The sequence below is a fragment of the Conger conger genome, chromosome 5 (assembly GCF_963514075.1).
Source record: "Conger conger chromosome 5, fConCon1.1, whole genome shotgun sequence".
Classification (NCBI taxonomy): Eukaryota; Metazoa; Chordata; class Actinopteri; order Anguilliformes; family Congridae; genus Conger; species Conger conger.
Window position 1 is genome coordinate 54,337,962 of NC_083764.1, and position 15,701 is coordinate 54,353,662.

A 15,701-nucleotide genomic window follows, 5' to 3' on the forward strand; every position below is an offset into this window, starting at 1 on the left:
TACACTACTGAAACCCTACCAGTTATGTGAACAAAAAGCTGTTTTACTTAATTTGCTTAACCCATTTATATTATTTGTGCTGGCACAGTAACTGCATATCTGACAGTGGGCACAGGCTAAAAACATATGGCACCCTTCTGAGTGGATGACTTGCATAATTGGTCAGAAGCATATTTTTAATAATTCACAAAAGTTGCAGGCTGGCACAAAATGTATAAAACAAATTAAGATTGCTTATGAATAATCACTTAAGTCAGCCAATCAGCAAAGGGTGCAGAGTAAACGGCCTATGAGAATGCTGTGTTGCACACTTCCTGGTCCAGAGCAGGACCATTGTGGAGGCGGGGTACTTGGAATACTCTTACTCCAAATCTATAACCACTTAAACCCAAAGAAAGAAGGACAAAGATATTTATTCATGTGATAGCTGGCAACTCTGATATTTGGGGTCTTTCAGGTTTAGGGCTTGTGGAATACTGTCCCATTTCTATCTGTAGAATCACGACCAGTGTAACCAACTGCACATTTATTATCTCAGTGTTGCCTTTGGCTCGACTCTCCTGGTGAGTTGCTAACTGTCGTCACACATTAGCACCCAGTGGTACAGGACCACAATTGGACAGCATGTTGTCCCTGTGGGCTATAATGTGGCATTGGGTGAATTAACTTTGCAAAGGAGGCTGTGCACCTAATGGCTTAGTCATAACAGCAGTTGGCAGGAAATGATTTTGATGCGATCATCAGGTTTTACAGTAATGGTAGCTACAATAAACATGCTGGTTAACCATGACTCAACAGCACATTATATTTGAACAATTTATTAAACTACCCCAGTTGGAGTTTAAAAGCCACCTCCTTTATACTTTGTGTCAGTGTTTCTATGAAAACACATTACACAATTGCAAAGGTACTTGTATAAGCAGCGGCCTCCTGAAGAGATAGTTGTCCGTTTTAAAATGTCACATTTGTTTACCTTTCAAAAATGTTGCTTATTGCGTTTTTTTGTACATGCAATAAAACATGTTCACAGCAGCTTTGCTGAATCAGTTTATTTTTTATTTTTTATTAGAGGCAAGGTAGTTTTTCATCACATTGTGTATAGATTGCATTTATTTGGTATTTGAAATTCCATTCAATAGCTTATCAATTCCAAAGTTGCAGGATTACTATTTAATACTAATACTCAATAATACATTCTCTCAAATATTTCACTTTTTAGAATGCATGAGGAACCCAGATCAAAAATGGGTATTTTATTCAATTACAGTCCCCTCCAAAGCTATTGGAACAGAAATGCCAATTCCTTTGTTTTTGCAATGAACTGAATACATTTGGAGTTGAGATGTGTGTAACTACTTAGCACCTTTGATATCATACCATCCAATTTTTAGGGAGCAAAATTATTGGAACAGAGCATCTCAAACTCAATTGTCTTTAGTGTATTGCAAAAACAAAGGAATTGACCCTGCTGTTCCAGTACTTTTGGAGAGGACTGTATTTATTTGCTTTTAGATCAGTTTCTATCTATCCTAGTCCTTATATTTGTTGTAAGGTTAGCACTTGAAATTGTACTTCCCTCTAGGATCTTTCAGCTCACTTGACCCTGGTTATGGGTATGCAGTTGCTGTACGTCGCTCTGGATAAGAGTGTCTGCCAAATGGCAATAATGACATATAATGTAATGTGATGTGATGTGATGGCAGCCCCGATCGCAGTGTTCACGCAAGCCTCGCTGTTCCACTGATACTCATAGACCCCATCGCAAATTCTTACTGTCCAATAGCTTATTCTTACTAGCCAGTGTGTCCGATTTTGGATTATTACCCTGTGACACTGGCGCAAGAGTTCGCCAAAGTGGTGAAAATCTCTGAGGTTCTGAGGTAGGTGAAAATGTTGTTTCGGCCTGGCTAGGCCAAAATAACCCTCCTTCAGGAAAGGTAGTCCGGCAGGGTCTTGTAGGGGTTAAGGATCCCGTGAGGGTCCAGCATGCTCTTGATGTTCCCCATGATGGCCACAGCTTCAGGGGGTTTGCTGAAGTGGATGTAGTTCTTCTTCTTCAGGCCCAGCCCGTGTTCGGCGCTGATGCTGCCCCGGAACCTCGCTGTCCACTCGTAGACATAGGGCTCGATGGCCGCCAGGAGAGCGGGGTCTTTGGTGGGGGAGGTGACATTCAGATGGAGGTTTCCATCGCCTAAGGAGGAAGAGGCACATCGAGTCACCCAGATGTGCTGCTCGTGACCCACACCGTTCAGCTGAACCACGGGGCTCAGGCTCACACAGTGACTGGAGTCTTTCATGATCATGATACCGTTTGATTTGCTTGCATTGTGCAGAGGCAAGACTCATTTAGCAGTCTGGTTATGGGAATAGTGTAATGCTTGGGTTTTTTTTAATAGGATAGCAGGGTAGTCCACACTACTATTGTTTTCTTTATTCAGACAGGTAGAAAACAGGGTAAGAAGGGTCCACAGCTGAAAAGGTGCCAAGGCAGGGATTGAATCCCCTACCCACGTGGGGGAATTGCTGATGCTTAAGAGTCAGCCGTCCTGTGGACTCAGATGCTTGGGACTATTTTTTCATGCTTTTGCCTTCATTTTCTCCCACATTTGGAATATATAATTATATCCAGCCACACTTAGGCAGGATTCTCCACAGGGAATGTAGATGAGCAAGCGCTCTCCTCCGAAGCATAGGAGGTCTCCAGCTGCTATGCCTCACACCGCAGCCCACAGTCAAGCTTGTACAGCCATGAGTCATAGGAAGACACTTCAGGTGTAGCTTTAGCATGCAGACCGTGGGTGTCCAATCGACCAGTGGGGCTAACAAAAGAGACACAGATACTGGCCAACTAAACCCTCCCTTACCCTGGGCTATGCTACCAACAATTAGACGTTGCCCTGTGGAGCAATGATATGTTTGGGACTTGTCTTACCTACATGTCCGTAGCCAACCACATTCTTTGCTCTGTCCCCGAGGTGTTCACGCATGTCGGTCACCAGCTGGTAGATCTTCTCCACCGGCAGGGAGATGTCGTATTTGTATGTATAGCCATCATGCGTTAGGGCCTCTGTGACACGTTCTCTCATTGCCCATAGTGCCTACGTGCAATACATGGTTAAAATAAATATTCACTTCCAGCAGCATTGCTCAGAATGAAAATGAGGTTGAAAACACCTCTAAAATAAAATACAAAATGCACAGATAATGAGCCATTATATACTTTTATTTCACTACATGTATAGAAAAATATGTATAACCAAAACCTTTTGGCCATGTACACAGTTAAGATGATTCAAAAGAGGGATGTATACTTAAATCTTGTCAAATCTTGTCTATTTCACAAACAAAAATGGACCCAACCTTAATTTTTGATTCTTCTGTTGCAACTGTTCCATCAATCACCAATGATGATGACATGACCGTCTCCAGGAAGTTGTGAAGCTTCTCCTCATCATGGGCTTCATTAGACCCAGATGTTTCTATGACGATGTAGAATGGGCTCTCTGCAAGATGAGATGGTACCAAATAGACTGGTAGTTTTTGAGTTTTTATTTTGTATTTTTTGCTTCACTAGCTTCTTGCAGAAATTGAATTATGCCCTGAATAAGTGTAGCCAATTGCTATGCATTTGACCACCAAATTTAGAGACTGACAAGTCATTTATGTAAATGACTAAATCTTGAGACTGTTGAGTAAAAGCCTTGAAGCAACAGCAATAATGAATGGTTATTTGATTGTGCTAAATAATGCTCCTACACTCAAAAGCTTTGCGACGCCTATTGTCATAGCATTAGCACCTGATTGATCATGCAACTGATGTTAGTTGTCTGCAGTACTCTTTACCTGTAATGGGACACTCAAAAGCTTTGCGACGCCTATTGTCATAGCATTAGCACCTGATTGATCATGCAACTGATGTTAGTTGTCTGCAGTACTCTTTACCTGTAATGGGATTGACCAGTTTCAGATGCGTTTCCAGAAGTTTCATACAAGAACTGTCCAAGAACTCAAAAGCAGAGAGGATCTCTCCCAGCATGCCCCTGCAACACTGAAAGGTCTCCAGAAGCTGCTGGAAGCTGGAGCACCCTGCAAGCAGACAGGGGAATACCCCTCTAGATACAGTGCAAGAATGGCAACACTGTTGACCAACTGAACACTACATTTGCTACAACTAGCATTCAAGAATGCTTTCCTACTTCACAGCTGACTGAATAATCACTATTTTAGAAATGAATAACACCATTGCCCAATGAGCATGACTGACATCAGAGCATTTCTGCTATGAAGAGGACTCTTGAGAAAGTTGACAAAAGGTGATTCATACCCAAAAAGGCCACGTTGACTGACTTCGGTTTGTGTGGGCACAGAATAGAAACGGCTGTGATGACCCCCAACGTCCCTTCAGAGCCAATGAAGAGCTGCTTCAGGTCATAGCCTGTGTTGTCCTTCCTCAGACCAACCAGGCAGTTCAAAATCTTCCCATCAGCCAGCACCTGAACACATCAGCATGGGGAAATGATGTGGGTGAAACAAAATTGGAAATATTCTCATGAAAGTCCTTCATGTGTATGAAACAAAATTTCAAATATTTGAGGTGGATGAAATATCCAATATCAAATCCAATTTCATTTACGAGTGATCGCCACTTTCAATTCATGACAAAGACGGATACTGTTGCCACCAAATGTAATTTTATACTGTGTTTATGTATGGTAGATAAACAAGAACCACCAACAGAACAACATTGATGAAGGCACGCATGTGCAGATATTTTTCATTAATAGCTCATAATTTAACAGTCAGAAGATAGATACATACATGGATATGAAATAACCTTTGCCCAGCCCATAACTGTGAATATATACTAAGCCAATACACCCACTGATGTAACATGACAGGTCCTTCCACTCAAGACAAGAGGGTGAAGAAACCATACTGCATGCCTTCTGTTGCTTACCACCTCCAGGCCAAGCACTGTGCCACGCAGGGACCCATAGCGCAGCAGTCTCAGGCCACCTGCATTGGTTGCCACATTACCCCCAATTTGGCAGCTGCCCTTGGCCCCCAGATCCAGAGGCATGATGAAGCCAAGCTCCTCCAGGTAGCTGGAGAGGTTCTCCAGCACGCAACCAGCCTGACAGGTCAGGATACCTGAAAGGAAAGGGCAAGGCTTCACTTTATAAGCCCAGAAACTACTGCATACCAATTTTTTGGCATTAATTTGCAGTGTTGCAAAAAGCCCAATTAAAAAAAAAAATAATAAATCACTATAGCTGACTTCCATCCAGCTCTAGGTACTGGACATGACTGATAATCCAACAAGGAGGTTTTTATGCAACTAGTGCAGTCCGCAGTCCGTAAGTATTTAGACAGTGACACTTTTGTTGTTTTCGCCCTGTACTCCAGCCAACAGTTGAAATAATCAATCACTATGCGTTTAAAATGACTTCAAAACACCCCCCTATGGTTTGTAAACTTCAGGCAGTCATTGATTGTGAAGGATTTTGCAATCAGCTATTTCATTTGTCCAAATATTTTTTGTAACCTAAAATTTAGGGGACTATGTATAATTCCTACACGGTTCACCCAATATGGATTTTAAAAACCTGGAATTAAAGCTGAAAGTTTGCACTTTAACCACATAGTTATTGTTTTATTTAAACGGTAAGTTTGCTGGAGTACAGAGTGAAAACAAACAAAAAATGTTCACTATCCTAATACTTATGGACTGCACTCGATGCATGTCGAAGCAGTTCAGAAGAAGTGCCATGCCTAATTTGAATATTACAGAATATGCACATGTGTACTTCTGGCAAATGAAGGTGAAGAACCCTCAGCACTACTCTACACAGACCACCAGATGTCAATGGTCAACACAGACAGAGCATGACCCCTGCAAATATGAAGCAAACTGACCAGACACGCGGTCGAAGCTCAGGACGTGGTTCATGAGGGCGGTGGAGAGGATGATCTCATCAAAAACAGGCACGCTCCCTCCTACCAAGCCTGTGTTTCCACCCTGGGGATTTACTGCCAGCCGCCGTTCATTGCAGTACCTTCAAGAATAGCATAGGTTCGAACAAACTTTAAAAGGCAGACCTTTTTTTGTCTCTTTAAAGTCAGACAAACTTTCTTGTGCAGTACCTGAGAATTTGAGAAACCTCCTCTGTACTCTGGGGTCTCAACAACAGTTTACTGGATCCTGGGAAAAAGGCATCACAAACAAGTTTAGTTCTTGTGTGTTTTTTCCAGCTACGGAGACATATGACTTAACAGTTAAAGTCAACACTTTGTGATGCCACAGGAAGAAGGTGCAAGTCCATGGTTAGAAATGGTTGCATAACACTGTTGCAATTAAATCTAGACATTATGACCTTTGTAACTCCTTGAGAACTTACCATACTCACTCCAAGTTTAATTAGTTGTTAAAAGCTTGTATAAGTTTAGACTATATACAGCAAATACTCATCAATATTTATATTACGTGAATCCACTCATCTGACGATCATTCCCATTAACCCTTTCAGTCCCAAGAGTGCCATATGGGCTTGGGTTAAACGGTGCAATACACTGTATAAGTGGCCTCCACAGCACCCAGACCACAACAGAAGCCAGTGAACAAGCAGACATTTCAGAGTGACACTAAATTATAGCTAGAGCTGTGTGCGCACCCTTCACCGACTTCAGCCAGTCCACATTGCCGGACTCCAGTAGATCCGGGTCTGTGATGGTTCTGCCGGGCAACACTTTGTTGAAGAACTCCAGGTCGTGCTGGGAAACGGTAGCGAAAGGCAGCCTGCGTAGCACTGTACTGTTGGCCGAGTTCGACTGGTTTCCAGCCACATGGACAAGCCGAATCTGTTTTTGCGATGGAAGGCCCGAAAAGATACCAGGCATGACAGGGAGCCGACATCCAATCACCCCCAAAGGTGAAGAGGACTGTGACTGTAACCACCTGACTGTTGCACGTCCCAGTCTAACTCCTGGAAAACCTGCTGCCATGACTGGAAGTGACTGCAAACAACAGAAAACAAAACTTATATTTTAAGTGTATTCTCTTCCAGAACACCAGACAGTCAAACTGACTTTAAAATATAGCATGTGCACTGCCATGAGGCAGTTCAGGTTAAACGCTAATGCAGTAACAGACTGGGATAATAGTTGTCACTGATCCCCTAGCATCTAACTAGCTAGCCAGCCATTACAAAGTTCTGTCTCTTGATTTTTTTATTATACCGTCAGACATACTGGTCGGCTAAATTACTGCAATTCATACTTATCAAGCAAAGGAAGAGAGAGAGCGAGAGCGAGAGCGAGAGAGAGAGAGAGAGAGAGAGAGAGGTGTGCAAAGCTGAGGTATTGGATTCCAGATGTAGCCTACTGCTTACCTGAATCTCGTCAAACCGACTTTCGTAGTACCCACCTAGTAGTGTTCGTTTTGGTTAACAATGTTTCGAGCGCGTCGGAGTGTCAGAGCTCAAAATGTTCATGTTAGCTACCTTAGCTAGCTTATGCAAAAGAGCAAGGTTCTTTCTTTATTTTTTTGGATAGGTCATGGAAATTAATTAGTCAATTAGCTCATGTGAAATGGGAAGCTAACTACAATATCAGGTTGGCAACATACCTAGCTGGCAAATAACAATAATATTACAAGTACTGTTGCTGGATAGGTATATCCCTAAAGTGTATGTAACGACTGTACTATGCACGACTAGATTTGTTAAAGTTAATTCTATTGTTAGTCGATAGCATACCCGCAATAAACTCGAGCGCTGCAGCTTACTTTCCAATGCTAGTTTTCCAAGAGCACTGCGGACGACCTAAGGTTTATCCAATCACAATTCAGTTCCTTTTCTGATCCTGTGGGCCAATGGCAGACGAGGAAGTCATGAATAATTAATTGAGTACTACGCTTCGAGTTCACGCGGGCTGGATTAAAATTATATGTTTATCCCGGAAAAGTGACGATGGCGACGGCAATATATTTGGAACATTACTTGGACAGTAAGTACCTAACTAATATGTAAATGGTTCTGCAATCAAATAATTAATTTAGAAGTGTCGCTACCTTTCCGAAGCAACATGAGGAATGGAAATAGGTGGCTAAGTAGCTTGCTAGTACGTTTCGGTTTTGGTAGTTCGTAAGCCAAGTGTTTTCTGTTATTACACAACGATATCGAATCCTGTAAACTTTCTGCTTCTGTGTGGAAAGTGACTTGTTTTTTAATCAGAATAAAACAGAATACGCCTGTAACTGATAAAGGTTATTAGCTATGAGCGGTCGTGAATTCTTTTTGCGGTGGCCAGGCATAAACAGGAAGCACTGCGCTTCATGGCGGAAGTTGGTTATTAACTTGTTTTTCGAAGCCCGCAGAAGGTCAAACATGGATTTACAATATTTTCTTGAATTAAGCACAGGCGTTGTTGTCGCAGAGCTCATACTTAAATGGTTTATACGGAGAATATTTGGTTTCTTAGCGTTGTCATTTTGTGGAAAGGACTGAACTAGCTCGCTACCTTATCGGAGCGGGACGTTTGATTTTTAAAGTGCGTCACTCGTGCACATACACAGACTGCAGCACTCCCCACGGAATACGTGTTCCCTCCATGTCTGTGGTAGGTTGGCCGACATTAATCATGTGATAGGCAAACCCGCCCATGCAAATTTTACGAAAATACAAAAACCTGCATTGTTAATATGCAGGTTACTCTGGAATCGGAGACTAATAATTTAGTCGCTGGCATATGCAGGAAGATAAACTTCTATCTGTTGCATCCTGGTATGGTAATGTTTTTGTTCCCCCAAAACTGCCCTCACTCACGATTGACGTTTGTCTCAGGTATCGAAAACTTACCCTGTGAACTTCAGAGAAACTTCACTCTCATGCGAGAATTGGACAGTAGAACGGAAGGTAGTAGAATCTTTCTTTCATACTTTTTTTTTGGATAAATTGATAAATTTTAGTGTATTTTCTTCCAGTTGTCACTGACCGGTTTTGTGTGCAATCAGCAATGTTTTAGATATTTAGTTGCTGGTGTCTTGGCAACTTTACAGTGGCAGCCACATTGCATATATTTCATATGTGTACATTTCTGTATTATTTTAGAAAAGAAGGGAGAGATCGATAAACTTGCTGCGGAATACATCGCTAATGTAAAGAACCTGGCTTCTGAGCAGCGAGTTGAGCATCTGCAGAAGATCGAGAATGCTTACAGCAAGTGCAAAGAGTACAGCGACGACAAAGTTCAACTTGCCATGCAGACATATGAAATGGTCAGTGCTCTGTTGCATTAAGTATATTTGACAATTTTTTTTAAATATTTTGATTACATATTTATTACATTGACAAAAATCTCTGCAGCCTTGACCAATGAGTGGACTTTTTATGTGCTTCTTTTTAGATTCCCTTTTCTCTGCTTCAACTTTTTTTATTTTTGTATTTGATAAAAAATATTTGATATATATATATTATTTATTTTATTAGATTATTTGTTATCCTGATAAACAGGATAACAAATAATCTAATAAAAAATGAATAAATAAATATATATTATTTTTATTATTATTATTATTATTATGATTTTTTATTAGATTATTTTTTATCCTGTTTATCCCAGGCGGCAACAAGTATTTTCCCCTTTTGGTGCTATTATTAGAAATGCAGCAAATTGCTAAAAGGAAGAAATAGTCATCCAAATACATGTTTGCATACATTTAATGATTAAGGCGTGCGACATTTGCTCAAATTCTGTTGGTTCCCAGGTGGACAAGCACATCCGCAGGCTGGACGCGGACCTGGCCCGCTTCGAGAACGAGCTGAAGGAGAAACTGGAAGTGAGCGGCTACGAGAGTCCTGACGGGAGAGCTCTCAAGAGTAAGAACCGCGTGGACGCGTCTGTGCGAAACCATGACTCGTCTTTCAAAAGTCTTCCCAGGGAGAAGCCCCGCCAACGCTAGATTTCTAGTGAAAATCTCTGATTAGTTGTGTTGTAGGGCGGCCTGTAGCGTAGTGGTTAATGTACATGACTGGGACCCGCAAGGTCGGCCGTTCGATTCCCAGAGCCGTTGGGCCCTTGAGCAAGGCCCTTAACCCTGCATTGCTCCAGGGGAGGATTGTCTCCTGCTTAGTCTAATCAACTGTACGTCACTCTGGATAAGAGCGTCTGCCAAATGCCAATAATATAATGTAATGAGTTAAACTTTGTTATCATTGGTCAGAGGTTAGGCCATTTTAAAGGCCCACATGCATCAGCATTCTCATCCTGGTTTTAGTATCTAAGACTCCCACAAAACTTTTGCTAAGAGCAGTGATGCAGGTTTTTTCAAAAGCGTTAACATTTAGCAACGTCACCCAATAATTATTCAAAAACATATGTCATGTCATGTGGGAAATCATTTTACAAGCCGCTCTGGAAAATATAAGTTAGAGAATATCAGTGGTATACGCGTGCATAAAATATGTACGCTTATACCAACATTTTTTACTTGGATCAGTATGGAACCCAAATCCCATATCCAGGATGAAAATCTCGAAAACATGCCTTTAATATTGTTTGAGGCGCACTTCGAGACCACCCCCCTAAGCTTTGTATATCTTTTTCCAGAAGCCAGGGGTCTCAAGGAAAAGAGAGGCTCTAGAGGTAGAGGCAAGAAAGGCTCAGATGAAGATTCGCCAAGGAAGAAAAAGATGAAAAATAGGTAAGTTTGCAAATGGCAATAGATGTTAATCATAAGGAGGAAAGAAGAATTTGAAAACAAATTCAGGATGTGTGCAGTTCTGTTTGTATCTTGACCTCATGGGGTGACATTGGCTCAGTCAGAGGGTTGCCGGTTCAATCCCGCCCTGGGTGTGTCGAAGTGTCCCTGAGCAAGACACCTAACCCCCAAATGCTCCAAACGAGCTGGTTGGTGCCTTGCATCGCCTTGATTGTGTGTATGAATGGGTGAATAAGAAGCATCAATTGTACAGCGCTATGGATAAAGGCGCTATATGAATGCGAAATGTTTACCATTTATAATTTCTGTTTCCCTCAGCCCCGAATTCAACGATTCGATTTTAGCCGTCCATCCGTCCGATGTGCTGGACATGCCTGTCGACCCCAATGAGCCTACGTATTGTCTTTGCCATCAGGTGTCTTATGGGGAGATGATTGGTTGTGACAACCCTGATGTAAGTATCTCATGTAAGCTAATAATTGTATATGCAGGCAGGCAGTCAAGATCTCATACTGAAGATTTAATTCCCAAAGTTCCCCCTGGGAAAAATGAAGTTTTTCTATTCTATTAATTTACATTTACATTTTAGTCGTTTAGCAGACACTGTTTTAATCCAAAGTGACTTACAAGTACATACATGTTCCAGGTATTCTATTCATACATGTGAAATGCCGCTAAATAAGGTATAATACAGTATGTGTGTATATATTTATATAATGCAAAGTTTAGATGCTCTCTCTCTCTCACACACACACACACACACACACACACACACACACACACACACACACACATAAACTGCCTAGTGATATCCCATGGCACTTTTTACAGAGAATAGGGAGTTCCCAGTATTCTGGCAAAATTCCCAGACTGGCTTTCTCAACCTGGCCACCTAATCATCCCTGAGCTTAATTGGCTCAATAAATTCCTCCATCTTCACCAAAGCTAATGTTGGGTGGGGCCCTACAAGTGGGCCCTACACATTGGTGCTTCGAGTCCCTCTCCCTATTCAATATAAAGAGCTTTGAAAACCTGATGATGCAATCTATTACTAATTATTCCATAAAGACTTTTCATATCTGCAACATTCTTCTCTTTACATACTTCTATTTGTCCTTTTTTTCATCATACCTTCTGAATTTCTGTGTACTTCATGTTGCAAATTGAATTTTTTTTTTTTTTCTCTCCTTTGCAGTGTCCAATTGAGTGGTTTCATTTCGCTTGTGTTGACCTTACTACGAAACCCAAAGGAAAATGGTAAAAACGTCTGCATACATGTAGATGTACACATACATGTACTTCACACCTGACTTTTATTTACTCATTTATTTTGAGGTGTGGGTACTAAAATAATCTTTTTCTATTTGATTTGACGGACACCTCTGTTTGACTGTTCCTTCTTGTGTTTTCAGGTATTGTCCGCGCTGCATCCAAGACAGAAAGAAAAAATGAGGTGCAACTCATCTTCGCTTTAAAATATACACATATAATGTATTTTGTTTATGCAGTAAAACAGTGTAATATATACATATGAATATTTTCCCATTATATACTGGCCATAGTCGGTGGCCTGTCAAAGCTTTCTTTTAAAATGCTGTTAATACTTGAAATATCTACATCCTCATCTGTTCTATGAGTTTTAGTATTTTGCAAACCTGCTGGTTGATAGGAGTTTTGTGTCATTTGAAAACGGAACGGTCGGAGCGCAGCCATTTGCTTGCCCTCCCTGTGCAGATGTAGGCACTAGCAGAGAGCAAACATCTTGCAGTGTTTCCTCTGAATCTTTCCATTGACCTACCTCACCGGTCAAGTTCTGGCAGTGCTGTAACCTTGGCCTCTGCCCCAAAACACTGGGAGGAAGAAGGGAGTTCAATGTGCAAATCCAGAATGTAAGCCAATAACGATGTAAATCTGAAACCTTCGTGTGCAAAAAATATCCTTTCAAAAAAATGCTAGTGTCCTGGCAGGTGTAGTCTTAGGTTTTTGGCTGTGAACGATATGATCATCCCAGGTCAGTGGACGGCTTTTCTGGCTTCCTAGGAGTTTAATTGCTCTCATAACAAAATAAGCAAAAACGTTGTGACCACAATAGAGTTATTCTGATGGGATTTATTTTTTTGCTTTAGGCATGATGAGACTATGGGCATTTTTGCACCATTGAATGACATTTGAGAAACATCTTTTGTACTTCTTGTGTTAACAGTGTTGTTTGTTTGTTTTTCCTTTTTTCTGGGAATAGTACCTCAGTTTCAATTCTTGATGATCTTAAAACTTTGCTCTGAATATGTTGTTTTGTTAGCTTGTTAGACCGTGCGGTACAGAAAACTGCAAACTGTTTGTAGAACAAATCTTTGTAAGATGAGGTTCTCGCCAAATTATTTTTAAACCGAAGATTTCAAGCGAGGCATTTGATGCCAAGTCTCTTTTACTTATTCCACTTATTACTTATACTGTCTAAATCAGGGGTGTCCAATCTTATCCAGAAAGGGCCGGTGTGTGTGCAGGTTGTTGTTTTGGCACAGGACTAAGACAGCTGATTCTACTCATCAAGGTTTGATTAAAGACCATGATTAGTTCATTAGTATAATCAGGTGTGTTACTGCTGTGTTAAAACAAAAACCTGCACCCACGCCGGCCCTTTTAGGATAAGATTGGACACCTCTGGTCTAAATAGATTTTAGTCAATTTTCAATTCTTAAAAAAATATGAAAGCAACCAAATTTATTCGAATTCTAAACATGACCGCATGTCAAACTTTGGTGTAGGGACATTAACCCATCAAGCACTGGCAATATGGGCTATGATCACTCCTAGGTTTTTCACGTTCTAGTGCCTGTGATGGTGAAACATCTTTACTCAAAGAGCTGCTCAGTCAGCTAGCCTGAGACTGGTGTTTCTGCACTGTTCCTCTTTCAAACGTCACATCCTCTGATGATTTTAGGTAAAAAGGAAGATCTTGTGTACGGACTGAAAACTTATTGCACCATTGCGTTTGCTACATGCAAGAAAAAAGTACTGTGTTCTACTATTCCCACTGTTTGATATTGCAACTAATAAAAAGTAATTTGCACTGATTAATTGATGCCATAAACAAGAAATCGTATGAAAACCCTCATTAATATGCGTCATGTGGCTTTGAGTGTGGACATGAGCTTAATTTAACTGTGAATTTTTACTCGCCATGAAAAAAAAGGGACGCTATCCATATTACTAGATGTTCCGTTCTCAATGTTCAGACATGTAGCTTCAAAAACATTAAACCCCACTCCAGTATTTCAGATTATCCCTTTGTCTGTATTAGGTGATGCTTGGTAAATGGTGTCTGCAGGAATATGATGAACTGGGTTTTCAGTTTCAGGATGCTGTGTATTATGTATTGGTATAATTAGTATTGGCTGAAGAAACGGATGGATACATCCTCTGTGTAACATGGATCACAAAGTTATACTTGCTTTTATGATGAAAATAGTGACGGTGAAAACTAAATCTTGACTTATTTTTCCCGGAAATGCATTGATTAATACAGTTTGATCAGTGTATATGTTGTTCAAAGCTTTTCAATGTGCATGCAAAGCGGAAAATGCAATTCTATTTTATTTTATTTGTGCCTGGAAAGATTTCCCTTGCCTGAAAGGGTCCCATTTAAGTCCTGTTTCTGGACATGAAGCTGAAATGCAATAGATAGCCGAGATTGAGTGTGCACATTCATGATTTAAGGTAAAGAGCTGGATTACCATCTGCTTGGAATGTGCCAGACCATCAGTCTAAAGTACAGATTCGAAATGAAATGAAAGGCAAAATAAATTCTTAAGCAAGCTCATGAGGTGCTGTGTTCGGGTAATGTTGAAGGAACTGTTCTTCACAGCAATTCTGACGAGCTCTGTGTGACATCCAAGCCTATGTGATGCATTGTTTTGTATATGAATGGGCAGATTGTCCTTGGGACCATTTTTAAAGAGCTGAATTAATGTAATCGTACAATGAATATGGGAAAATAAATCCTGTTGCTTCTTCATGATTGTTGCAGGTCCCCCAAAGAGTTTAGTCTTGTTGTTGACTTTGTAAAACAACATTGTTGTACATCTTTTATATAAAACTTTATTGTATATCTGTATTTTTGACCATGCTGTAGACAATGTTTTATTCTTATAAATAAAGTATATTTGGGGACTATTCTTCTGTTGTTGTTCACACTTTTGTCCATTTCATGTGATTATAGATCCCTGCTATAATTAAGGCTATATGTTGATTATCATAAGATTATCTCTTTCTTATTATGGGATTCCAACATCTAGAATTTATATTGCAGAATGCATACATAGAATTTTACCACAAATTATTATTTATTTTTTTTAAACACAGAAAAATACTTTATGCATTGTCCCTGTGGATCCAGTAGAGGGTGCTACCAGTGCTCTAACTATGGATACCCATCTGCAACATAGGACAGAGCTTTGGGGTTGCTAGTAAAGTGAGGTGAAATCCTAGAAAGTACAGTAATTACACAGCAGCACAGGAAATGTGTGATAACTTGCTTGCTTGATTCTTTCAGAGTTGGTACGATAACAAAATGCTTCTCCAAACCTCCAGATGAATCATCAGGTTTAAATGTATACCCAATTAATGTATTCATCCTTCAAGAGTGTTTCAGGTAAATTCATCCATCAACTGACTACTACTGTATAAGTGCACAGGTAGGGCTGATCCATTTCAGGATCTTCTGTCCTTCATTATTTTATCAGCTCAACCATATATTGATCTGACATTTGTATAAGTGCCAGCTAGAGCCACCGTAAGTGTATCCCAAACATTTTACTGTGCTCAAGTACAGGAGTTAACCAATAGTCAGTACATTTATTGGGTGGAACAAAAACCTACCCACAGACAGGCCCTCCAGGACCAGAATTGTGCACCCGATCTACTCCTTCAAAAGTTCATTGCTTCTATACTGTAAAAGTGCCCGTTAGGCTCCTTCTTGTATGTG

The 15,701-nt window shown here is 40.5% G+C and overlaps 2 protein-coding genes across 5 annotated transcripts; one reads left to right on the forward strand and one right to left on the reverse strand.

Moving 5' to 3' along the window:
* Nucleotides 1-240: 240 nt before the first annotated feature.
* On the reverse strand, nucleotides 241-8,284 carry d2hgdh (D-2-hydroxyglutarate dehydrogenase). 4 transcript variants are annotated; one of them, XM_061241357.1, is made up of 10 exons: nucleotides 7,389-8,284; nucleotides 6,672-7,014; nucleotides 6,145-6,202; nucleotides 5,917-6,056; nucleotides 4,958-5,151; nucleotides 4,325-4,493; nucleotides 3,943-4,086; nucleotides 3,361-3,503; nucleotides 2,933-3,098; nucleotides 241-2,191 (listed from the first exon to the last, which is right to left on the reverse strand). In XM_061241357.1, the coding sequence occupies exons 2-10, from the start codon at nucleotides 7,000-7,002 to the stop codon at nucleotides 1,929-1,931; spliced, it is 1,608 nt and encodes a 535-aa protein (XP_061097341.1). In that variant the 5' UTR covers nucleotides 7,003-7,014; nucleotides 7,389-8,284; the 3' UTR covers nucleotides 241-1,928. The 4 variants fall into 4 exon arrangements, with proteins under 4 accessions (XP_061097341.1, XP_061097342.1, XP_061097343.1 ...); XM_061241358.1 differs by having other exon boundaries at nucleotides 7,755-7,829; XM_061241359.1 differs by having other exon boundaries at nucleotides 7,784-7,814.
* On the forward strand, nucleotides 7,880-14,892 carry LOC133128096 (inhibitor of growth protein 5-like). The gene is made up of 8 exons (XM_061241362.1): nucleotides 7,880-8,004; nucleotides 8,841-8,912; nucleotides 9,108-9,274; nucleotides 9,764-9,875; nucleotides 10,606-10,699; nucleotides 11,036-11,171; nucleotides 11,913-11,974; nucleotides 12,130-14,892. The coding sequence occupies exons 1-8, from the start codon at nucleotides 7,968-7,970 to the stop codon at nucleotides 12,167-12,169; spliced, it is 720 nt and encodes a 239-aa protein (XP_061097346.1). The 5' UTR covers nucleotides 7,880-7,967; the 3' UTR covers nucleotides 12,170-14,892.
* Nucleotides 14,893-15,701: the final 809 nt, after the last annotated feature.

Excerpts from the sequence above, each read along its gene's own strand:
- LOC133128096 (XM_061241362.1), top strand. The coding sequence starts at position 7,968 with ATGGCGACGGCAATATATTTGGAACATTACTTGGACA. Across the intron at positions 8,913-9,107 it reads ATTGGACAGTAGAACGGAAG|AAAAGAAGGGAGAGATCGAT; the intron begins GTAGTAGAATCT and ends GTATTATTTTAG. Across the intron at positions 9,275-9,763 it reads CCATGCAGACATATGAAATG|GTGGACAAGCACATCCGCAG; the intron begins GTCAGTGCTCTG and ends GTTGGTTCCCAG.
- d2hgdh (XM_061241357.1), bottom strand. The coding sequence starts at position 7,002 with ATGGCAGCAGGTTTTCCAGGAGTTAGACTGGGACGTGCAACAGTCAGG. Across the intron at positions 6,203-6,671 it reads CTGGCTGAAGTCGGTGAAGG|GATCCAGTAAACTGTTGTTG; the intron begins GTGCGCACACAG and ends CCTTTTTCCCAG. Across the intron at positions 4,087-4,324 it reads AGTCAACGTGGCCTTTTTGG|GGTGCTCCAGCTTCCAGCAG; the intron begins GTATGAATCACC and ends GTCTGCTTGCAG.